The 23,794-nt window shown below is 36.1% G+C and overlaps 1 protein-coding gene across 1 annotated transcript; it reads right to left on the bottom strand.

Moving 5' to 3' along the window:
* Positions 1-998: 998 nt before the first annotated feature.
* Positions 999-23,617, bottom strand: grhl2b (grainyhead-like transcription factor 2b). The gene is made up of 16 exons (XM_048201906.1): positions 23,281-23,617; positions 20,669-20,855; positions 18,051-18,118; positions 17,580-17,937; positions 17,428-17,486; positions 17,196-17,352; positions 16,478-16,589; positions 11,427-11,521; positions 8,326-8,484; positions 7,464-7,521; positions 7,007-7,146; positions 6,551-6,588; positions 4,193-4,284; positions 3,432-3,517; positions 2,990-3,054; positions 999-2,868 (listed from the first exon to the last, which is right to left on the bottom strand). The coding sequence occupies exons 1-16, from the start codon at positions 23,298-23,300 to the stop codon at positions 2,754-2,756; spliced, it is 1,809 nt and encodes a 602-aa protein (XP_048057863.1). The 5' UTR covers positions 23,301-23,617; the 3' UTR covers positions 999-2,753.
* Between the last annotated feature and the right edge of the window lie 177 nt (positions 23,618-23,794).

Raw genomic sequence — 23,794 nt, 5'->3', positions numbered from 1 at the left:
AGGCATGGTAAAGAATGGTACTCGCAAAAAATCAAGAAAATTTATTTAAACAATAAGACTAAACGTGTTGAGCTATATAACAACAATTAGTTTTCTGTCAATAAATATATCAAAACAGTTGTTCCCTTGTCTATTAAAACATGTAAATATATTAAAGCGTCTTTGGTGTTTCCATGGTTTCTACAAAATAAAACCGGAAACCGAGGGTAACGCGGGTATGAAGCAATTGACAGGCGACTCCTCACACATCCCGGAGCCTTGGTTAAAATTGGTATTTTCTAACGATTTACAAATAGTTGGAAACATTTGGGATATTGTAAGTACTCAAGTGAATAAAATGTATAACACTGGCCTAGTGGTTTTTGGATATTTTACTGCAAAATTCTTACATATTGCACCTTTAAAAGTTGCCATAACATTAGGGTTAAAGGTGCAATGTGTAAAATTTGGGAGGATCTTTTGAAAGAAATGCAATATAATATAACTATGTTTTCAGTGGTGTATAAAGACCTTACATAATGAACCGTTATGTTGTTATTACCTTAGAATGAGGCATTTCTATCTACATACACTGCGGGTCCCCTCTCCATGTGAAGTCGCCATTATGAGGCGGCATGTTTCTACAGCAGCCCTAAGCGGACAAATACTCTACAGAGCACATTTCGTGTTGTTCTTCTTCTAAATCATGCATGTTTTTAGAGGCAGCTTGCATTGTCACTACGTTGAATACGCACAAAGTAGTAGTAGTAGTAGTCGTCTGGTTTATTAGAAGCAGAGACCGTTCTTTGTTAAAAATAAGAAGAAACCTCATTGCTTCACACAAGCTACTCTCTGCTCTCTCAGATGACATGTCGGCCAGATGGCCAACCGTAGCTTCTCCGAAAGGGAGGGGTGCGATTGGTGTGTGCTGTTAGTTGCAGTTCGCAACCTCACCTGTAGATGCTAAAATTTACACACTGCACCTTTAAGTGTAGTATCAAAAAACCTTTGGTCAAAACTTAATAAAAATGCATTTATTTACATACAAATTATTATTTTCCGAAGTGCCCTTTTACATCATTTCAAGACAATGATATTCAAACATTAACATAAACAGCTCATCATGGCACTGATCGACTGAATCTGGACTACATAGTTAATATGAACCTGTTACACTATACACAAACAATATAGAAATGAACCAGACTGAAAGACTGAATAGTTAGAGAAAGGCCTTGGCTGGTTATGTGAGGATGTTCAAACCTCAAAAAAGTAATGAAATCTCTTGCATTTGAAATAAATGGAACCTCTAAAAACATTATTTCCACATTAAAGGGATAGTTCACCCAAAAAGAGCTTCCGGCGTGACAGCCGTGAGATTTTGAAGCCCAAAAAAGTGCATCCATCGATCATAAAATGTACTCCACATGGCTCCGGAGGGTTAATAAAGGCCTTCTGAAGTGAACTGATATGCTTGTGTAAGACAAATATCCTTATTTAAAACTTTATGAAATTTATAAAAAACTTGAACTATAAAAACTCTTAACTTCCGCAACGTAGTACACAATGACATGGCGTACGACGCGTTATAACATAGGATATAGCGTAGTACGTCATGGTGAAGCATAGAAAATCATGGCATTGTGTACTATGTTGCTTAAGACGAATGCGTATGGCTGTTGTACATAAGCTCTTTATTTTACTTTATAAAGTTTTAAATAAGGAAATTTGTCTTACACAAACACATCAATTCCCTTCAGAAGGCCTTTATTAACCCCCCGGAGCCGCGTGGAGTATGTTTAATGATCGATGGATGCTCGATCATCCTCTCATCCTCCAATCACTCCCATTATAAAGTTTAGAAGAGCCAGTATATTTTTAATATACACAACTCTGATTGTGTTTGGCTGAAAGAAGATAGTCATATACACCTAGGATGGGGTAATTTTCATTTTTGGGTGAACTATCCCTTTAAAACAATGAGTAGAACACATAAAACATGGATGAAATGTATAATTTGAAGACTTTTCTGATAATGCAGTACTGTACACATTATTCATTCATATTTCCTGTTTTGCACCATTAAGCATACAAAAATTTGTGGCAGAGTAAAAAAAATAGCTTTCTTTGTGCATCAGAAAATATGTTTGTGAATATTCAGACGGTAAGAACCTAAATGATATCTACCAGGCTAAAAATAACAATAATATTAATGTCAACATAATAAACAAATGAAAAAAAATTTTTTTTACAGTATTGGACACTTTTCACAGATCAATATCTCTGCAGAGTCTCAAATTCCACAGAAAAGTCCCAAATTCATATTTTTTGCTGCATGCAAATGTATTTTGGCATTGTAATTTTTAATGGACACTATTGTTGCATTTGCTTTCCACTCCAGTGAAATTCTGTGGAAGGTAGAGTTGAAATTCAGGTGAGAAACTGTTTTCCAAAATCGAGTGAAATGTGAAATAGTCTGTACTTTGGTAATTAAAATTAAAGGCAAAAATCAATGTTGTGGAATCCAGTGGACACTGAGTTCAAATTCAAGCAAAATCCACGGTAGAACCGTGAAATCGTGGACACGTTCGGTACGCACTAAAACTCCTGTGGACTGTTTAAAAATCATACTTGAGGTCTCTTAAAAATGAGGTATATCAGCTTTTTCCGATTCAATTTGTGGACAGCTGACGATGAATTTGACCAGGTTGGAGTCCAAGTAACAAGTCTTTTAGCTTAAACATACTGAATGATAGAAACACACGCGAAGATGTTCATATTTCCGTTAATGTGATTTTGTATGCATCTGCGTAGTTCTCGATACTCAGGATAAATGTGTCCTCATTAGAGTAGTGCTCGATGATATTGTCATCCATGTTCACCAGGATCCTGCAATGGAGAGAATGAACAGTCAAAACGGGCTTAGTTGTCATGTGAATTTTACTATACATTTTTTTACGTTTACGTACTCTTATTGTGTAGTTCTTGTTTTTTTCAGTCAGTTACTTACCCTTTCTTGCTCTTCTTGTAAATCTTGGCCATTCTGTCAATAGGAACACCATACTTCTCAGAAATCTATCGATATGAAAGAAATTATCACTCAATCATGTATCAGAGCATCACACTGACAATGATTTGATTTTGATTATTTATAATAAATATTAAAATATGTTGCATTTGTTTAATGATTCAGTTAGTTCTGGTTATTTTGGTGATAAATATGCTGAAGACACATATAACTTAAGGGACAATTTTCACCAGGAAGCAGATTGAGATCAGGCTGAAACTGAAAATAGATTTTTACTTATAATAATAATATAATAAAAATGTAATCTTTGCACTGAATTTTCATTTTCAAATCGATGCATTTGCATTTGACACCTCTGGTAATCAATCAGCACAATGCTTTAGTCATTTAGAGTAGAGTGCCCCCTATAGCAACAGATGCTCACTGCATCCATGAGTCCTCTGAGAGTGGGCGTCCGCAGCATCAGAGCATCAAACACTTCATCTGACTCCTTCCTCACATACAAGAGCACTGTAAAAACACACAGTCATATTAATCTCAAATTAAGTAACGATGTAATTCCACATTTATATGAAATGGGCACTGTATAAATTATATGAAAACTTTAGAATTGTGCTACAATCTAATCTGCAGTGGAAATGCAGAGAATGCTGTACATGGAAATAATAAAGTACAATCACCCTACATCTTTCTTTAAAATATAGTTAACATAAATTTAAAATATGACATTTCTGTGCTACAAAATCAACACCAAATATTTCAAAAATTACTATTATTTCCATACATACAAAATCCCAAAGAGGCTTCAAGAGATTTTTAAGTATTGTTTATGGCCTTTGTGGGCATTTGGAAACTATTTTTCAATTCTGTGTAGTACAGCAGAAAATACTAACACAATCTCATAGCAATTCATTACCATTTTATGTTTTGCCAAATTGGTGACTAATTCCTATGAATTTGTACAATCTCATTTGTACATTTTCATACAATCTGTGTGATGATTATGTTTAGAGTGGGGTTATGGAGTCATGATTACTTTTTTTTTTTAAATTGTAATTCACATTGTACAAAATCATACGAAATTGGCACCTTGTATAACAGTTAAGTTTTTTCATAAGATCCGGGTTGGAAAATTACACACATCAGCTATAAATGTGTGTATGTATAGGTTTGTCCTGCTCTGACCTCTCTTCTGTGTCTCCTCTCTTAGCTGTTTATGAGGGGGTGGGCAGAAGTCATCCTCAGATGGCCGGAACATCCTCTTCACCAGCACACTTCTAACACAAACACATAAACAAATACCATGACTTAATGCTTCTCTTAACTGGCCAATCAGATGATCAGATTTCCTCTAGGCAGCCCAGCTAGGTCTGTCACCTGAACGCAGTTATATGATCTAATTATGGTTATTTGAGAAAACAGCAGTCATTGTGCACTTTAAATTACAGGATACGTTTACACGACAACAATTTACTAAAACTGGAAAAGTTTTTCCTCTGCCTTTTTCAAGTACAGAAGACAGCGTTGTCAAAACGTTTCCCGTTCACACAGATCCATGAAAATGATTAAAAATGCTGTATTATGCATGCCAGGCCAGTAGTTGGCGATGTGACTTTGTAATGAAACACTATGCGCCTATAGACTGAACACGCAACACACATATGCATGACATCACTGTTTTCACAAATTTGCATTTTTGTAGTTTACACGGAGACGATAACGCTATCGTTTACAAAAAAACTTGCACTTTGAATCCCGGTTTTAAAAGTTTGCATTTTCAGGCCCCCAAAAGGCATCGATTCACAAGGTCGTTGAAGAAAAACTGCATAAACAGAACAGACCGGAACACATGCAAGCTACAGCGACAATGGAGGCCTACATAGACAAGAGATTGTGCCAAGAGGTTAGAAAATACCTTCATTTGTACAACTCTGGCATGAAAGAATACAAAGATGTTTACATAGGTTGTAACTCATGGTGAGAGATTGCTCAAAACTGTGACATGCGTCGAACGTGTATGTGTACGAGTCAAATTAAGTATACTTTTGCAAGGCTGTGCGTTCATCTGTGCGCGTACCGTATGCATAAAAAAACTAAGTATACTCAGGGCTTAAATGAACGGCCAAAACACATAACAAATTTTCTATTTTTAGTTGAAAACCGTGCCGTGTAAACTACCCCTCAATCATAAATTTCAATATTGATACCCAAAGAAAATCAAAGCAAATATACAAATGTCACAAAATACACAATTTATTTCTCCTTTTTGAGTGCAGTAGTGTGATATGTGACTATTTTAAAGGGTTAATTCACAAAAAAATGAAAATAATGTCATTTATTACTCACCCTCATGTCGTTCTACACCTGTAAGATCTTTGTTCATCTTTGGAACACAAATTAAGATATTTTTGATGGAATCCAGTGGCTCAGTGAGGCCTCTATTGAGAGCAAAGCCACCAAACCAAATCTCAAGATCCATAAAGGTACTAAAAACATTTTTAAAATGGTGGTTCTACCTTAATGTTATAAAAAAAAAAAAAAACTTTTTGTGCGCCAAAAAAAACAAAATAACGACTTTTCAACAATATCTCGTGATGGCCGATTTCAAAACACTGCTTCATGAAGCTTCTGAGTTTTATGAATATTTTGTTTCAAATTAGTGATTCGGATCTCCTATCAAACAGCTAAACTGCTGAAACTAAAGCGACTTTTTTTTGCCGGCGACTAAAGCCCCGAAGCAGTGTTTTGAAATCAGCCATCACAAGATATTGCTGAAAAGTCATTATTTTGTTTTTTTGGCGCACAAAAAGTATTCTCGTCGCTTTATAATATTAAGGTAAAACCACTGTACTCACATAAACAGTTTTAAATATGTTTTTAGTACCTTTATGGACCTTGAGAAGTTCAGTGGCTTTGCTCTCAACAGAGGCCTCACTGAGCCATCGAATTTCATCAAAAATATCTTAATTTGTGTTACGAAGATTAACAAAGGTCTTACGGGTGTGGAACGACATGAGGGTGAGTAATAAATGACAGAATTTTCATTTTTGGGTGAACTAACCCTTTAAGACTTAAAGTAGGCTACAATTTAAAATATTTCAATGTGTAAAATCAGCATATGCATATCATTCTGGCCTATAAAACATACTGTAGATTTTTGTAATAAAATGACTTTTTAAAGTATATGTGTATTATATTACTTACGCTATAAAAGACTATTAAGACAATTAAATAATTAATTATAAGTACTGTAGCTAAAAAAAAATATAATCAAGACAGCTCTAAGCCAAACATTATATTATTAATATGACATTATACTTATATCACTACAACTAACTATGTTTTACACTGAATCATTACTTTTACATTAAACATTAGTGTGGATAGTTACTTCTATTAATAAATATTCTTAAGGATCCCTGTAATCTACTATTGCGTAAATGCTACTAGTAAATCTGTGGTGATGTGATGTTCATTCAGTTCAGATACAAGAATATCTTTTCTGGTTTACAGCTTAAATATTGAGAAAAAGATCAAACTCACCCCTCTCGTTCAATTTCCTCTGTATTAAATGCAAATACCTGCAAAGAGTACAAAGTTTGTAGTTTTATCTCCTGTAAACATTTATATGCTCATCTCTGTAACATTCAGAACAAGCCTCAAAACAGACACTACAATGACCAGTTCAGCAGATATCATTCCTAATAAACAAATGTCACCGAAGTATCCAAGATACACACACTCGCATGCTTCATGTCTGGTTTTGAAAGGTCAGTCAGTCTCTAATAAGTCTTAGTCTCATTAGACACACAATGGACCGCTACGGTCTTCAGGACGGTTTTGTAATGAGCCTCTACAAGCTTTTAGAGATTTCAGGAAGCAAACACTGAAGGCAGACTAAGAGACTGCAATTATGGTCGTCTGCAAAATGGCAGAGGACTTTTAACACAAAAGAGCATGCGATCTGTTCATTGAGTGTGTTTGCAGACTGACTCATACCTGGCCTGCCCTCTGTAAGTTTCCAAAGTGCACATCCGGGATAAAGAGAACAGGCTGGGCATCCAAATCAGTCATCATTTTAAAGAAGGTGGTGTCACACTTTTTCGGGAGAGTAACCGTTCCAACGCCTCCATCCTTTCCTAATGAGATGATGTCATTTGAACATGTAAGAATAACTGTTATTGATAAAAAAAAAAAAGTGGTGACTCATTTCACACTACACAGGTTTCTGTCCAATCAAAAGCCCCCCAATAACAAAAGCCACTGACTAGAAAGTTGCACATCATGGTTCATGGCTGTGATGTAACTAAAGCCTCTTGATTATTAAAAAAAAATGAACAAACTTCATATTTCAATAGAACATATGTAAAAACAGTTAAGAAATAATGGTATCAAATCATTTCTTGTGAGCTTATTTTTTGAAGTTTCAATATTTTTAACTTTCAATGCTTCAGACCTTTTGGCTTCTTGCGGTTCTGTTTCCTCTCCTCATCCCTGATCTTCCTCTCCGCTCCCTGTGCCGCACAAACACAGACCGAATGACAGAAAGACATACAGACAAGAGAAATTAGATGACTGCAAGGGCTGTAAAAAGTAACAATAATGAACAACCACTAGGTGGCGCTACAGTTACTGAGTTTGATGTTTAAATGATGTCAGAATTCAACTGACCCACTTAAGCTGTAGGTAAAAGCAATTTACCGCTTAATAAAATAAGAGATCATGCATGCATAATAAAGGAACGGGCATTTTTAGAACTTCCGGTTCCATCGTCCTTAATGGGTTTTTTGAATGGGTTTTTCATTAAATGCCTGAAGGTCTGTGGTTATTTTCACATTTTATTCTATGACAAAAATACATCAGTAATACCCCCCTTGTGATTTTTAAAAGCTTTTACTTTTGCTAACAAGTGTCTAAATGGGACTACAGAGGCTGGCTGGGACAATAAACGTCATCACGATGAACAAATAAACTCATCTACTCACTAGCCTCATTGTCTTTATAATTGCACTCTTGCAAACTATTCTAACTCAAACTTTCAATTTGCCTTTCAAGGCTTCAATTTTTTAAATTTTTTGAAGATTATTATGATGAACAAAGCATGTAAGAATCATAAACACAATAATTTCTGCAATAATCCAAAAGCCAATGGAAAATCCTTTTGTGTTTTTGTCTAGGGAACCAGAGTGATATGAACTTAAGGGTTGAGCTACAAAAATATGTCATCACTGCAGCGCACTGCAACAGTTCCCCATGACTGCTTCCACAGATATGGAATACTGTACGCACAGATTCAAATGTTAAAGGTCAAGGTTCACCTTATCACAGAAGACCTTGATCTGGCAGTAGGCTCTGTGCAGGGGTTTGTTACTGCGGTTGTTGTAGCTGTAGGTGTCTATCTGTATCATCAGAGGAAGACCCTTCACCCCCTTCTGAGAGGAGAAATCTGTGCTCAGACAGTTCACCGTGATGAAGATCTAACAATAAGAGAAGAAGACAAGAAAATGTATTTTTGCAAAATAAGTGTGTCTCTACCACTATACTAGCATGTTGTGGGAAGTTGTTGTGATATGAAATGTAAATTCAACACTTTGTATCCAAATGCACATGTAACAGACTGTTGCATAAGAACTTCCATATTCATATTTTCGAACAGCTTTGACCTACACAATCCTGACCGTTGAAAGAGCACCTTGTTTTTCACCCACCAGCCACCTACACACGCAAAACAGGTGCCTGCCTCGACACGTCTATCTGTACCACTGACTGCTACTGAAAGCAACGTTCATGCTTCCCACTAAAAACTATGCCGTTTCATTTGAACAGAATATTAAAAGCTCCAACTGAGGTAAATATTAATTTTAAATTAATGTAAAACCAAATTTTAATCTTAAATATCATCTTTACATTCAGTTTTAGCCCCTGCTCCTCCAAAGTTTAAAACAGAGTCTTTTTCACCATATTTATGTGGTTAGTTATTAACAGTTGCATATAATCAACCATTACCAATGCCAGAGGACAAGAAAGAGGCCATCGTTAGGTGAAGCATGCTAAAACTCAGAATGGTAAGAAAACTGGATCGGAGAACTTCATATGAACTCTACACTTGTATGGCATAGGAAAATCGGTACAACTTTATTTTAGGGTTCAATTCTCACTTTTAAGTTGTTGCTTATTACTAGTATATTAGTTGTTTATTAGTACTTAAAAAGCACATATTAACGTCTTATTCTGCATGACCTTATTCTACATCCTTTAATCCCACCCAATACCTAAATTTAAACACTACAAAAACTACCTTACTAACTACTGATAAGCAGTAAAATTAGGTGTTAATTGAGGTTAATAGTGAATACGTGTTCCCTATACTGAAGATCTTTATTTCCTACAATGCCACAGCAATGACTGATTATAAAAACAGTAACTGCATGATTTAATTTTTTGTCCAAAACATTTCACACTGATTGTAATCTAACTGGGCACATTCTGATTTAGAATTGGGACAGCGATTTTGATTAACACTACAGACAGTGAGATTTCAATTTTTTAAAATGTTTTAAATTTCTATTCACTAAAGAATCTTGAAAAAAAATGTATCATGGTTTCATTAAAAATATTAAGCAGCACATCTGTTTTCAACTGGTAATAATAAGAACTGTTTCTAGAGCAGCAAATCAGCATATAAAAATGATTTCTGAATGATCATGTGACACTTAAAACTGGAGTAATGATGCTGAAAATTCATCATTTTATATATATATATATATATATATATATATATATATATATATATATATATATATATATATATATATATATCAATAAACACAGTCAAACCAAAATTTATTCAGACACCTTGAACGTTTCATTCATTATTACAGTTTATTCACTATAGTTTTAAAAAATGGTAATAAAAAATGACAAGAACTCAAAGTTAAACTGTGTCAGAAAAAATCTTAATTATGCCAGATAACACTTAAGCAAAACATGGTCAGGTTAAAGTGTCTGAATAATTTTTGGTCCCAATTTGTTATCAATTTTACTGGTAGTCCACTATATGAAGAAATTTTGTGTATAATATGTCACAGTTTACTTTATTTTGCTATCCTCACTTATATAAATGAACTATAGTGTCCTGCATCCACTAGTAAAAAATGTAAAATTTTATAAAAAAAAATTATATCTATTGTCTGAATAATTTTTGGTTTGACTATATAAAAAAATATATATATATATATATATATATATATATATATATATATATATATATATATATATTTTTTTTTTTTTTTTTTTTTTTTTTTTTTTTTTGATCAAATAAATGCAGGCTTGGTGAGCATGAGGGGCTTCTTTCAAAAACATTAAAAAACTTGCGGACCACAAAGTGCTACTGTGGACCAAAAAAAAAACTGAGCCTTTCCACACTGCAACAAGGACATAATTTCCACCTCACAGATCAATGGCTCATGGAGAGACTTCATGGAGTTTATGGCTTCCTCCATTCCAGCCTGCCATGATGAGAAGCTTTGAAGGAACTTGTAATAAAAGCTGAGAGTATGTTAGGTCAGAGTATGAGATGCTTATCAGATCAAACTGAGAGCATTTCACACCCCATTGCATGCTTTTACATGAGCTTGGACTTAAAAAAAAAGAAAGAAAGAAAAAAAAAAACTAATACACTTATATATGTCCAAGGGTGACTACACAACATAAGACATCATATCCACATTAATAGGTATTACCAGTATGAGTTGGCCCAATAAAAAGCAAATGTTTGCGTAGAGCGCTTTAGTTGAATATACTCCAGAGTCGAGTGTTTGAACTGAGCTGTATTGCAACAGAAGAGCCACAATGGGAGGGCAGGACTCTACCTGTGAGGCTGGGAGGATCTGGATTCAGGTTTGTGTGCATTTGGCCGTGTACACAGACCTGGTCCATTTCCTACTGTCAGTAGCATACAGGTGTAACCCGAGACCCCATACAGGAGAAAATAGAGATTTAAATTAATAGACAGGACTGGGGAAGATGCACCAGGGTATTGTGAATCCCAAACATCACGCTATACAGGGCTCTTGGGGAGGTTTAACAACAGGAGAGAGAGACTAATGCATGTAAAATACACATATCATATGTCGTAACACTCCACCCTGTGTCTCAATAACATTTTGTGTATCATACACAATGGTGGTAATATGACTGAATGAAAAGTTTGTGACAAAACATAGATGTGCTGATGTAGTCAGACTGAAAACTGTACTTTCGGTTGAGTTAAACAACTACACCTGTCAATTCATCATCCATGATGACCATTAATGCGAGCAGGATGTCCATAAAACCAAAACACACACTGGAGAACGTATTCATTGTAAATTTGCTGTGCCACGTCTGAACCATCGATTCTTGGTGCTAGATGACTTACCTTGGCCTCTTCATTCACATCCCAGGTAAAGGACACAGCATTGTAAGCGATTTCTTCAATATTCCCAATTGTGTTGAAGCTCTCTTTGTAGTCAGCTATAGATAAAACAGGAAAAGTCAGTTCTCATTCTTGCTGGACAAAAACAAAACACAACCAGGATATTTTGTGTTTTGGATACCAGGTTTACCAGGTATGGGTAACAGCTATGCACCACTACACCAAAACTAACCTGCATAAACCAGTCAAGACCAGCATGCAATTCACTCACAGGCTGATACTTATAGGGGAGGCATGTACAGTGTTGTACAATTTGTATGGTATATGTAAGCAATAAGGTACTCAAGGCTGTGCTGTATTGTGAATAAGTCATGGCTGAAGGGCATTTTTACAACTCTTCAGTAGTTGCAACCCCTGTGACTTATTCACAATACAGCACTAGCCTCGAGTACCTTACTGATTTTATAAAACGGTTACCACACAATACAAATATTAAAGCCAAAAATATGTAACAATGCAACTTTCATGAAGTAACCTCTTATTAAAGTCTTCCTTCCGCCAGAAAAAAATAGTCCCTGACCGTGAACAGCAACAGAAGTTACATTATTACACCATTAGATGGCGGCAAAGATTGTTTTTATGTGTGTGTCAGTCAGTAGCGAAGACTTTTACATTGAAAAGACTGAATTGTTGTGAACACGGAACAAGACACAACAGACAAATGCTTTGACTAGCGCTGTCAGTCACGGGAAAACCCCTTAACTGTTAAAAGGTCAAGATAACACATCGGACATTTAAACAGATTTTTTATTATGAACATAGGACTGACCTGAAGGAAAATGCTAAATCTGAATGCAGGTAATAAACTCGCTCACTCAGAATCAAGGACAGGAACTAAACGTTTTATAAGATTAATTATAGGGAGAGATGTACAAAATGTAAGAACTGGGTATATGAACCGCTCTGATGAGTGTCGGACAATGGCGACATTAAAACAATGTCTGCCAAAGCAAGCAGTGTTGAGCTTGATAAGCCGAGTGTATATAAAACAGCACCCTTCCATGCTAGATAACTCTTATCTGTTTATGTAAACAAACACTTGCTTTTTTAGTAGCCGCTTGATAGGCTATTTATGGCCACTCACTTTAAACACGTCTGTGATTCAATCTACACGTCATTACTTTATAGATTTACAAAAAAGGATGGGTGATCTCATAACTGTTTCAATGGCTGGAGTCAGCCTGTCTAGCTTAGCTACGGCAGTTAACTTTACATTCTTGACTGGTGCTTCCTAAGTGTCTGTTTTATTGTTCACCAGCCTAAAAGTATTAGTCAAATTGCCTAGAAAACAAATAGTACCCATTTTTCAACAAACAGCATGGTTTGAGGCAGGGATGGGCAACTTCGGCAGAGATTGTATATTATAGGGAGATGAGAGGGTCTGTATTTCTTACCATTGGAGAAAGCGTAACGGCTAACTTAATCACGTGCGGCACCTCTCAGCCTATTGTGTAATGGCAGTGACATCAGTGCCTGCCATTCAAAACTCCTTCCCTGCATACCGCTTATGCGTACCACAAGAGCCGGAGCATTAGCATTAGCCGTTGTGCTTTTTTGGCTAAAGGTTGCAGGCTTGCCTTCCAGTGGCTTTGACTTTGGTCCTGGAGGGCTCCAACTTTAATTGAACACACATGAACAAGCCAATCAATGTCTTCAGGATTACTAGAAAGCTACAGGCATGTGAGTTTTTAACAGGGTTGGAGCTAAACTCTGCAGGACAGTGGCCCTCCAGGACCGAAGTTGGTTTGAGGTATCATCATTTGCCATACAACAGGTTACACACATGCTCATTATAGAAAAGCTATACTATAGCTATAAGTCATTGCATGTACACTATAAACTGAATTTCCTACATACAATCTATGTATTTATTAAATTAACAGGGAAAAAAAGATTCCCATGACTCTTGAAATCCCTAACCCTTAGTATGAGTGGTAGTAGTAGTGGTGATTTCCTATGCTAATTAAGCATTCTTTCTTCAGTTATGAAGCACTTTGTAATTTAATAAGCTGTCATTACAGGGGCGTTTATCTCCATGTTAAGTAAACCCAACACCTGTCTTACTTTGGGGTAACTTGGGGATTAGGAAGGGCAAAACTCTTCCCAATGGACCGCCTTTGCATGGTTTACCAAGTACACCCGTCGATGCCGTAAGCGAACCTCCCCTGTTAAATAGCCCCATTCAAATCCCAGCTCTAGTGACATGGCCCCAAGCCTGAGGAACAATCCCGTCTCAACTGCTATTCAAATTCCAACTGTGTAGGTGTCAGGTTTCAGTCACTGTCTCCCCTTCTTGACTTCAGCATACTATCATATACAATGTGCCCAAACATCTGTCCACCTCACCAATCCACCAACATTTTCTTTGCATCCCATAGCACAATGTTCACCTTAAAGTGTCTCACCAAAACATTCCTATATTTTTGCCCAATCTAAGAGGGCAGGGCTTAAAACAAGGATGGCTGCCATCATGGCTCAGATATTCCCTCAGGGTGCTCCCAGGATTTGAAAGTCTTGGGGCCAAATCTTGACAAAGGACATAGCAGAGCGTCTGATTACTGGAGATGAGGGGAGGACAAGAAGCAACAGGTTCAGGATGACTATTCTTTCAAGGTGTGACAAGACCAAGAATAAGATGTGAATTGTTTGGGCTCATAGCTGCCCCATGCCAGGTGGACTCCAACAAATTTGGGCCTGTATGTTGGGGTTTTTTCTCATTCAACTTGAATCAGAATCTGGGCTAGTGATCTGAAGGTCACAAGTTCAGATCCCAGGTGGGGTGACTCATGGAGCTGGAGAATAATTGGGATCTTCTAACACAATAGCACCCTTACTTAACCCCAGGTTGCTCCAACAGTAGTATCCCTCTAATAAAGTGTGCAACTGTGGATAAGAAACCACCTGTCAAGTGACTAATTAATAATTAATTAACACCACAGGTTTAGTAAGAAAGGAAATCTGTCCAAATGTCTAAAATAATCTGTAAATAGATCTGTATATATCTGCATAAAAAATTTCAGAGCAGACTCTACAGTAATCTCTGTGTATAGTAGGGAGGTGCCTGAAGCCTAAATCCGAATTCAGAAAGTCATTGAAAAAGAATTACGCACTCTACTGAGTGCCTAAAGGGACATGGTTAGGCTTGCTGCGGTAGTCGGTTACATTAGAGTACATCAGATTTCACTTATCACGTGAAGATAGTAAGGAGAGATGACTGACAGAATGATGCCAGAGGATTTGGTGTGCAACAGATCCTTAGCATCACTGACAAATATCTTATCTTGTAAAATGTGTGGCCAGTACCAACGCTCCCTACACAAAGAGTACACGTGATTGCGATTTGGAAAGCGAAAGTAAAACGCGATTTCAATACCTTGCAAATTAATAGCGGCTCCCTGATGCCCGCAAATTATATAAAATATAATTACCCAACTGTATAATTGTGAGAGAATGCAAAAGCATTAAATTATTTTTATTTTTTTTCCTTCCATTTCATATTTTTTTCCATCACCATGTCTCTTTAGGGGCTCCGTAGAATGCATAATTTCCTTCCCGTACACAGTATTCGGCTTCAGGCACGTCCATAGTGTAGCTATTTAGCAACCTAGTACCTTTTAGCTGAGCAGGGGAAAACCAAGAGGAACCAATCTCCAGAAAGCCCTGAGGGCTTCTGAGATGTGAGGCACCATCAGTCTTCAAACTAGAGGTGAATACACAATGAACCAGTTTGAAGGCAATAAGTACTTTGTTCATAGGGCGATTCAGACCAAAGACTATTGAGTAGTACTGTGGTTAATGATTTTTGGGAAAATATGATACATAATCTACGCAAGTACAAGAACGTAAATACTTCAAGTTAACTCAATCTCATGTGTCACTACATTAAAAAATGTTTACTCTTTCACGTCAACTACTGCCAAGGTGGAGCAACCGTTTGAAGAGAATCTTGCTGCTGACATACATATATCTAGCTACCTGTTCTATTCTGTTTAATGCAGGGGTGTGCAATCCTTCTCCTGGACCACCAGTGTCGTGCAGAGTTTAGCTCCAAACTAGCTTTAGCTTTATTAAACACATCTGTACCAGCTAATCAAGGTCTTCAGGTTCACTAGAAACTTCCAGGCAAGTGTGTTGGAGCAGGATAGAGCTAAATTCTGCAAGAAGTTGGTCCTCCAGGAGCAGGACTGGACACCCCTAATTTAATGGCACAGATATTTGAAGGTAAATCTTTTGCCCTCTTAAGTCTGCTGTACACCAAACTTTATACAACACATTATATACAACTAGATTGCACTCTTGCAATGCATTGGCCAAAGCACATATGTCAGCAATTGCATACTTGTGTAGAGCAGTGGTTCCCAACCCTAGTCCTGGAGTATCCACAATTCTCAATAAGACACCTGATTCAACTTACCCTGGTTCTAAAGGACCCACAACACTGCACATTTTGTATGCCTCCCTAATCAAACACACCTGATTCAGATCATTAGCTCATTAGTAGAGACTACAAGACCAGAAATTGGTGTGTTGGACAAAGCGCACATTCAAAATGTGCAGTGTTGGGGGTTCTCCATGAACAGGATTGAGAAACATTTCATTAGTAGACACTCCAAGAGCTGAAATTGGTGTTTCAAACAAGGAAGACATCCAAAATGTGTACTGTTGGGGGGCTCCAAGCCCGGGCTGGGAACCACTGACATAGAGTATCTGTTAGGCTTAATTAGGGGTAGCCAACCCTTCTCCTTGAGGACTTCATTTCCGATCCGCTTCAACACGCCTACTTGCTATTTTCTAGTTATTCTGAACACATTGATTAGCTCGTTCAGGAGGTGTTTGATTAGGATTGAAGCTACAGTAAATTATGCAGGATGGTAGTCCACCAGGAGCAGGGTTAGACACCCCTGGGCTAAATATTTGAGCTGGAGCAAGTCAGCAATTCCTGATTCAAGATTCAAGACTAAACATTGATCTCAATAATGGAGAGGAAGCCTCACCGATGTCCAGAACCCTCTGCTTTGCAGTGTGCTGGCGAGAGTGCCAATATTTCCAGTATTTGAGCTGCTCATCACGATTCTTATCTTCACTGAATACAACCATAATGACACTCTGATAGAGGAAATGAGAGAAAGAGGGTTAACAGAGGTTATCACACTCCACTCAATTACCTAATGTCTTTTCCATATGATCAAAAGCTGACTAGCATGTTGATAAAATATTACCATAACAAGAATGGAAGATATAGTCATACATTGAGATTTTTAATGTTTTTGAAAGAAGTGTCTAATGCTCTCCAAGGCTGAATTTATTTGATCAAAAAAGACAGTAATATTATTACAATATTTTTCTCTTTAAATTTATAAAAAAAACACAGTTTATTCCTGATGACAAGACTGTATTTTCAACAGCCATCCCTCCAGTCTTTAGGATTCTTTGATGAATAGAAAGTTCAAAAGTACAGCATTTATTTGACATAGAAATATTTTGTTTTGTAACATTTTAATTGTATTTACTGTCACTTTTCATCAATTTAATGTTGAATAAATGTATTCATTTTTAATAACAGTTTTAAATACAGTTTTATTACAAAATTCTATTAAAAAAGTGCTGTCAATAAATTACTCCCAAATTAATATAATTCAATGACATGACACTGTTACATTATACCTTCCTAGTTCCTTCAAATATCTGGTTTGATAGAAGAACATCACTCACCCTCACTTTGCTGATGGGATGTCGGAGGCGTTTATTGGCACTTGTCTCATTCAGTGTAATAGCGTAGAACTGGCCCTTGTTTAGATAGGTCATAGGCCCCTCACCCTGCTTCTGCCGCAACGATCTGCTGGCCTCTAATGTGTACTGGAACGTGTCTCTGTTGAAGAACATGTATTTCAGAGATGATTCATCATAATAATACAAGCCTACATTAATTCCGTATAACACTTACAACATATCCGACTGGTCAAATATGAAATCATCAGCTCCAAGCGATGATGGGCGGTACTTCTGCACCAAAGAAATAATCACCCATTAATTTTCTTATGACATCAAAGTTTTACAACACACAAATGTTCCTTAAAAATCAGATATTAATCTCACTTCATTGCTGTCTTCTTCATAGGTGCTATCTGGACTACTGCGATGGTCATCCTTCCTATATCCACTATGACATATGGCTGAGCTGTCGAACGATTGGGCCTGTTCACAGATGACCCGCATCTGTTCCTCTCCTTCTGTCCTGTAATGAACTCCCGAAGCCATGAAAGCAGGAGTGTACACTTCAGCCTTTACCACAGTAGCGGCCCCACTCTCTCCAGCCGCCACGCTGTACTGTTCCCGTTTGGTGTCTTGGTGATCCGTGTTGAGTGACAGATTAACGGGCACTGATTTCAGTACCTGGACACGATTATCCACTGTCTCTGGCTCCATTTGACTGCTGTTTCCCACTGTAGTGTTTCTGAGACAGTATATGAAAGCATTTCTTGTGTGCATTTTATAGTTAAAATAAGTCACGTTTTTATTACATTTATTCAACTCCATATTCACCATCGTTTTAATCATTTCACTAACCTCTTTTCCGGTTCCTCTGAAATGTCAACCGCTTTGCTGATGGGTAAAACTCTCCTATCTTTCGGCACCTGCAGAGGATAAAACATCAATAAACAGTAGTGCTGATAGTATCACTGTTTCACCATAATTGATTTATTGGAGATTAATCACTTTCTAGAGATAAAATCATTCCCTTATGAAAACTGAAAACTGCCTGATTATCTTCCATCAGAGCAGCAAAAAAGCATAATTGCACAATATCCTTACTATGCTTGTATGTTTTGGATAATGTAAGCAATACAGTTATACCTTGGTTGCATTGACAATTAAATAATTATGTATTTGTTCATTAGTTGTGGATGAAAAATGAAGGAACGTGGAAATGTAGAAGTAAACGTGATACTTTTTACAGTGTATATAAGTATTTGCATCTATTTGATTTTATTTAAATAATCATATTTTCAAAATATATTTATTCAAATTCCTTAAAATCTGCATAAATCTGTTAATTGAGAAAACAAATTTAAAGGATTAGTTCACTTTCAAATAAAATTTTTCTGATAATTTACTCACCCCCATGTCATTCAAGATGTCCATGTCCTTTTTTCTTCAGTCGAAAAGAAATTAAGGTTTTTGACGAAAACATTCCAGGATTATTCTCCTTATAGTGGACTTCAATGGCCTCCAAACGGTTGAAGGTCAAAATTACAGTTTCAGTGCAGCTTCAAAGGGCTTTAAACGATACCAGATGAGGAATAAGTGTCTTATCTAGCGAAATGATCAGTTATTTTAAAAAAAAATGTAAATGTATACAGTGCTTCCCACACATAGAATTTACTTGGGCGGGCCGCCCTGGTATAATAACGGCCGCCCAAGTATATTTGGAGACACATTTTTGCTTTTATTATTTTTATCCTCTTTTACTTTTATATCTGCCCAATATAATGAAACCATCCGCGATCGATTAACTAATCGTTTCATACCTTCTCGTTATGTGTGCGTCAGAACTGTTTACTCCCGCTGACATTACCATGGGCACTGCATTTTGCAAAGTCACAAGAGGGCGCTGTTGCGCGTTCTACAAGCTCGTGCAACAGCGCTTCAGACTGCTTCAAAGTGATTCTCAATCAATGAAAAGCGCAGATTTATGCCAAGCGATTACTAATGAACTCAAGTTGATGAATTATTACAATGTCTACTTCATAGCCTTTATATAAAATGTTACGGTTGTTTTATAATCTGAAGGATCAGCCTACAATAGTACAAACATTTCAAAATAAGAGTCCCGGTGTATTGCGGGCTTGTTTATAATTAAAAGTCACACGCTAAGTTTTTTCTTTTTCTTTTGGGCATTATTGGTATTTTAGTTGCATAATAAATTATATTTAATTTGATTTCCATTTAATTCATGGTAAATTATTGTAGTCTCCCCCACAGGAAGAAAAGACTAAGAACATTATTTGACATATATTATTCATTATATAAATTTTACTATTTAAAATCTGTGTCCCATTCACTGAGAGAGACACTATATGACAGCAAGGAGAACATAGAAAAAGGATAACCATTTAAATGCTGTAATTTTGCATAATTTACAATAATAATGCATAATATTAGTATGTAATTAAATGTAATAGTATGCTATGTAATTAAAATTAATTTCAATTAATAAAAATACTGTTAAAAATCACACATTATTTGTTTGTCACATGTAGTAGACCATTTCTGTGCAATGGGTAATAGATGGATTTTTCACCCGGCTACCACCGCAAGTATATTTCAAACCTGTGGGAAGAACTGTGTATATGCTTTATATAAACAAATGATCGCCTTCCAAGTGGTTCTGCCAAAACCGCACTTTCATATTCTTCAAAAAGCTTACGCTGTATGTCCTACGCCTTCCCTATTCTACTTACGGAAAAAATGTAACTGGCGCCGCGTTCGTTCTGTAAGTAGAATAGGGAAGGCCATTGAAGTCCAATATAAGGAGAATAATCCTGGAATGTTTTCATCAAAAACCTTAATTTCTTTTTCGACTGAGGAAAAAAAGACATGAACATCTTGAATGACATGGGGGTGAGTAAATTATCAGGAAAATTTTATTTGAAAGTGAACTAATCCTTTAATCAGTTAAAAATTATGAACATATTTCAAATATGGCTAGCTTTGGTACAAGTAAGATTCAATTAAGTTAAAATGTTTAAGACTGGTTTATAATAAATTGGATTTATTGATGATAAATATATAAACCTGGTAACTGTGCATTTAAAATACATTCACTTGATTAGTACTGTTACATAAATCTTGTTCTTATTTTCTTATGTTCATTTATGTAACGTTTATTAGTTTATGTTAAAACTGTGTAATCCAAATGGATTTAAATTTTAGATGTGATTAAAATACATAAATTTTGTGTGTATGGTGCTTTAATGGTGCTTTTTGGAGCTTAATACTATAGGCCCAGTTACTATCCACTTTCATTGTATGAAAACACAGCGTGAACATTCTGCTGAATTTCTCCTTTCGTGTTTCACTGAAGAGAGAGAGGTTTCAAACACCATGAGGGTGAATAAATGATAATGTGAAATGAAAATATTATTATTATAATGAAAGTAATAGTCTTAGCTGATGTCACTGACCTTGTAGTACTCATAGAGGAGCCCAAGGGCGGCAGCACTGTCTTCATCTCCATTGATGCTCATCATGGCCTTTGTGGCCGCAGTAAGAGGATTCTCCAGGTAAGACCTCCAGGCCTCATCCTCACTGGTGTAGGCCCGACGCTGGTGGAAGGACGTCTCATTGGGCACCACTACAACCAGCCTCTTACTGGGATACACACACGCACAGACATAAAACAGTATATCAGCACACTAGCAGACAGAAACACAGACATAAATGATCCAGCTGATAAAGCTTCATGTAAAAGCGCTATTTTGCATACTGATGAAAACAACCCTGCACACTGCACCTTTTGTGAGAGTGTGATGTACAGTGTATTGATGCCAGAATACATCTAACCAACCAAATAGTGACCGCAGATCAGATTCAAAAGTTCTTCTGCATTTTACTGCCTGACAGACAACTAGAGCTAAAACGTATCACACACGACATGAGGAAGTACCAACTTGGTATTATATGACATTAAATCTATATCTAGCTGCTTTCATTCTTCACTATAAACAAGAAATTCAGTAACATACAGTGGCCCCAAAGAGTTTTTGGATACTTAAGCCACATACCTAAAGAGAAATATACAATAAAATTGAGGCCACAACAAAAATGTAATAATAAAAGCATTATTAAAAAAATGATGCTACTAGAGCATATTTATTGAATGGTTATGCTCTATTTATTAATCTTGACATTTCATCTGTACATCATTTGTGAGATTCCATATTCATATTCTTATTACAACATAATTTGTGAGATAATAATTCATGTTCCTTATTTTGAAGTTAAATAATTCTTGTCATTGGATAATAGTGATATCTGAATTTATTTTGTGTTGGTTTTTATTTGGGATATCCGTATGGTAACAAATACTAAAAGATAAAGTAAGACCCTTGTAGTACGATTTTTTGTTTTGGTTTTTTTTTATGTTTTTTGTTTGTTTGCCCCCAGGTAGGGTTTTATCTTACCCCACTAGTGGGTCAAAAAATCATGTCTTTAAATTTTGTAACTATATTTTAAAAATCTTAATTATTATAATAGTCAAAGGTTTCCATTTATTTCCCCAAATAATATATATAATAACATATACATAATAAATGCATCATCATCCTCTAGTTGCTTAACTCATCTCTAAATATGTTAAAATATAACAGCTAATGAACAGTTTTGTTTTGTTTTAAGAAGGGCATTTTACTACATCTTACCCTGCTTAATGTATCTAATGTATATTGTTTGTTACATACATAGATATATTTTTCCAACCCAAATCTGGGTTGGGTTCACTTTAGTTTATTGAAAAGGTTCTAAAAATATTGAAGTGTCTATAGTAGCGACATAAGTAGTGTCTTCACAACACACATTAGTAAACACAGATATACAGAAAGCAGTGAGCACTGTGTGGTCTTTCATTGGAAAATGCATGGTAAAGTGTAGAATAAGGTAAAGTGGGACACTTAATCTTATTCATCTTTATCATTATGTTTATATTCTTTCATTAAAAAATAATAATAAGCATATGGGATGACATAAAAAAGGTTAAGTTCCTCAGTTTTGGCATAACTGTGTAAAATTAGAATTTTCAGGCAAATCATGTTGTGGTTATATAAAAAAAAAAAAAGAATAGTGTGACATTTTGATATTAAGTGATTTTTTTATACATGTTTGTATTTACCTTTTATATTTATTTTAACAATTAGTCATGTACAAACAACATGGCAATATCAGTACACCTTTCTTCTCTTTATCTGTATAGTGTGAGTGATTTAGCTATTTAATATGGTTTTATGTGAGGAGCTAAACCATCTGAAACACATTTCTATGTACAAATGATCACAAAGTTTCCAACTTTACATGTAATTGGAACATCTAATTCTTTGAAACACCTAGAGATTAATTGACTATCATCATGCTCTGAGAAATGTAAGACCCCTATTACAACCAACCACCCTACAGAAACCAATAGTCCATTTACTTTGTCTATTTAATAAACAGAAATGTGTTTTAGTCACCACAAGCATAAATAAACGGGTTGTTATTATGGAGGACACAACAGAACTGAACACTGTAGGCTATAGATTAAAACATCAATTTTTTCAAACTTCACATAAAACAAAAAGTCTTGTATTAAAACAAAAACAAAAAACGTTGTCATAAACACTTCTACATTAAGCTGATCCTTAATGTGCGAAATAAACTAAACAACATAAAAATGCTTTTCATACTTTGTTTTAAGTATGAAAAAATAGCATAGCGAATAAACCTTCCCCTTTAAATTGTAAATAAATGGGGATGAATTTCAGGTAGCTTATATTCAAGGTGTTTCCTCCGTGAAAAATGGCGTTTTGACCGCAAAAAAAAACTTTCCCTCTGCGGTGGGATTTATCTATAAAAACAACAATAAACCAACAAAAAGCTGAATAATATTAAACGCCGTTAACGTAGCTAATGCAACTGTAAGATAAAGTTTTAAGAGTTTAGAGAGAATATTTAACACGAAAGTAAAAATGCAGAATGGCACTCGTTGACGTTCCGATACTTGTGTTGAGGTAATGGAAGATTGTGTCGCAGTCATGACTCTTACCTGTCTGTCTCCTGTGACATATTTCTCTTCCTCCGCGGTTCTTCCTTGTGGAACTGGACTTTCAAGTCGGTGCAGGTAACAGAAGACAGAGCGTGAGTGAGAGATGCCAGAACCCGGGCTACAGGTAAATCGACTTTTCCCTCTCTGGTGATTAGCCTATTTCTCAAGGGCTGAAGGAGCAGGTAGAAAACACCTGAGCACCCTGTCCCGTCCTTCTCGAAGATTTTAATGTGTAATTTTGAGTTTCAAAAATCTTTATAACATGTTAAATCTACTTTTAATGTTCTTATTGTTTGCTTATAGACCTATAGGTAAACTTTGATGGGGGTTTTTTTGTGTGTAAAGTATTTGGGTTCGAGTAGGGGCTGGTCAGCGCTCTGATTGGTCAAAGTGTGAAAAGTTCCTCGCTGATTGGCTTACAGGTTAGAAGACCCACCTCACCTGTAGCCATAGCTTTGTACTAGAAATGAAGGGCAGGATGGAGAAAGCCTTTGTGTGATCTCGGGAAACAAGT

This window comes from Megalobrama amblycephala, linkage group LG9, assembly GCF_018812025.1.
Source record: "Megalobrama amblycephala isolate DHTTF-2021 linkage group LG9, ASM1881202v1, whole genome shotgun sequence".
Lineage (NCBI taxonomy): Eukaryota > Metazoa > Chordata > Actinopteri > Cypriniformes > Xenocyprididae > Megalobrama > Megalobrama amblycephala.
Note: the sequence above shows the minus strand (reverse complement) of the source record. Positions and strands in the feature narration are given on the sequence as shown.

Excerpts from the sequence above, each read along its gene's own strand:
- grhl2b (XM_048201906.1), bottom strand. The coding sequence starts at position 23,300 with ATGTCACAGGAGACAGACAG. Across the intron at positions 11,522-16,477 it reads GCAGAGGGTTCTGGACATCG|CTGACTACAAAGAGAGCTTC; the intron begins GTGAGGCTTCCT and ends TTTTATCTATAG. Across the intron at positions 4,285-6,550 it reads GAGGAAATTGAACGAGAGGG|AAGTGTGCTGGTGAAGAGGA; the intron begins GTGAGTTTGATC and ends TGTTTGTGTTAG.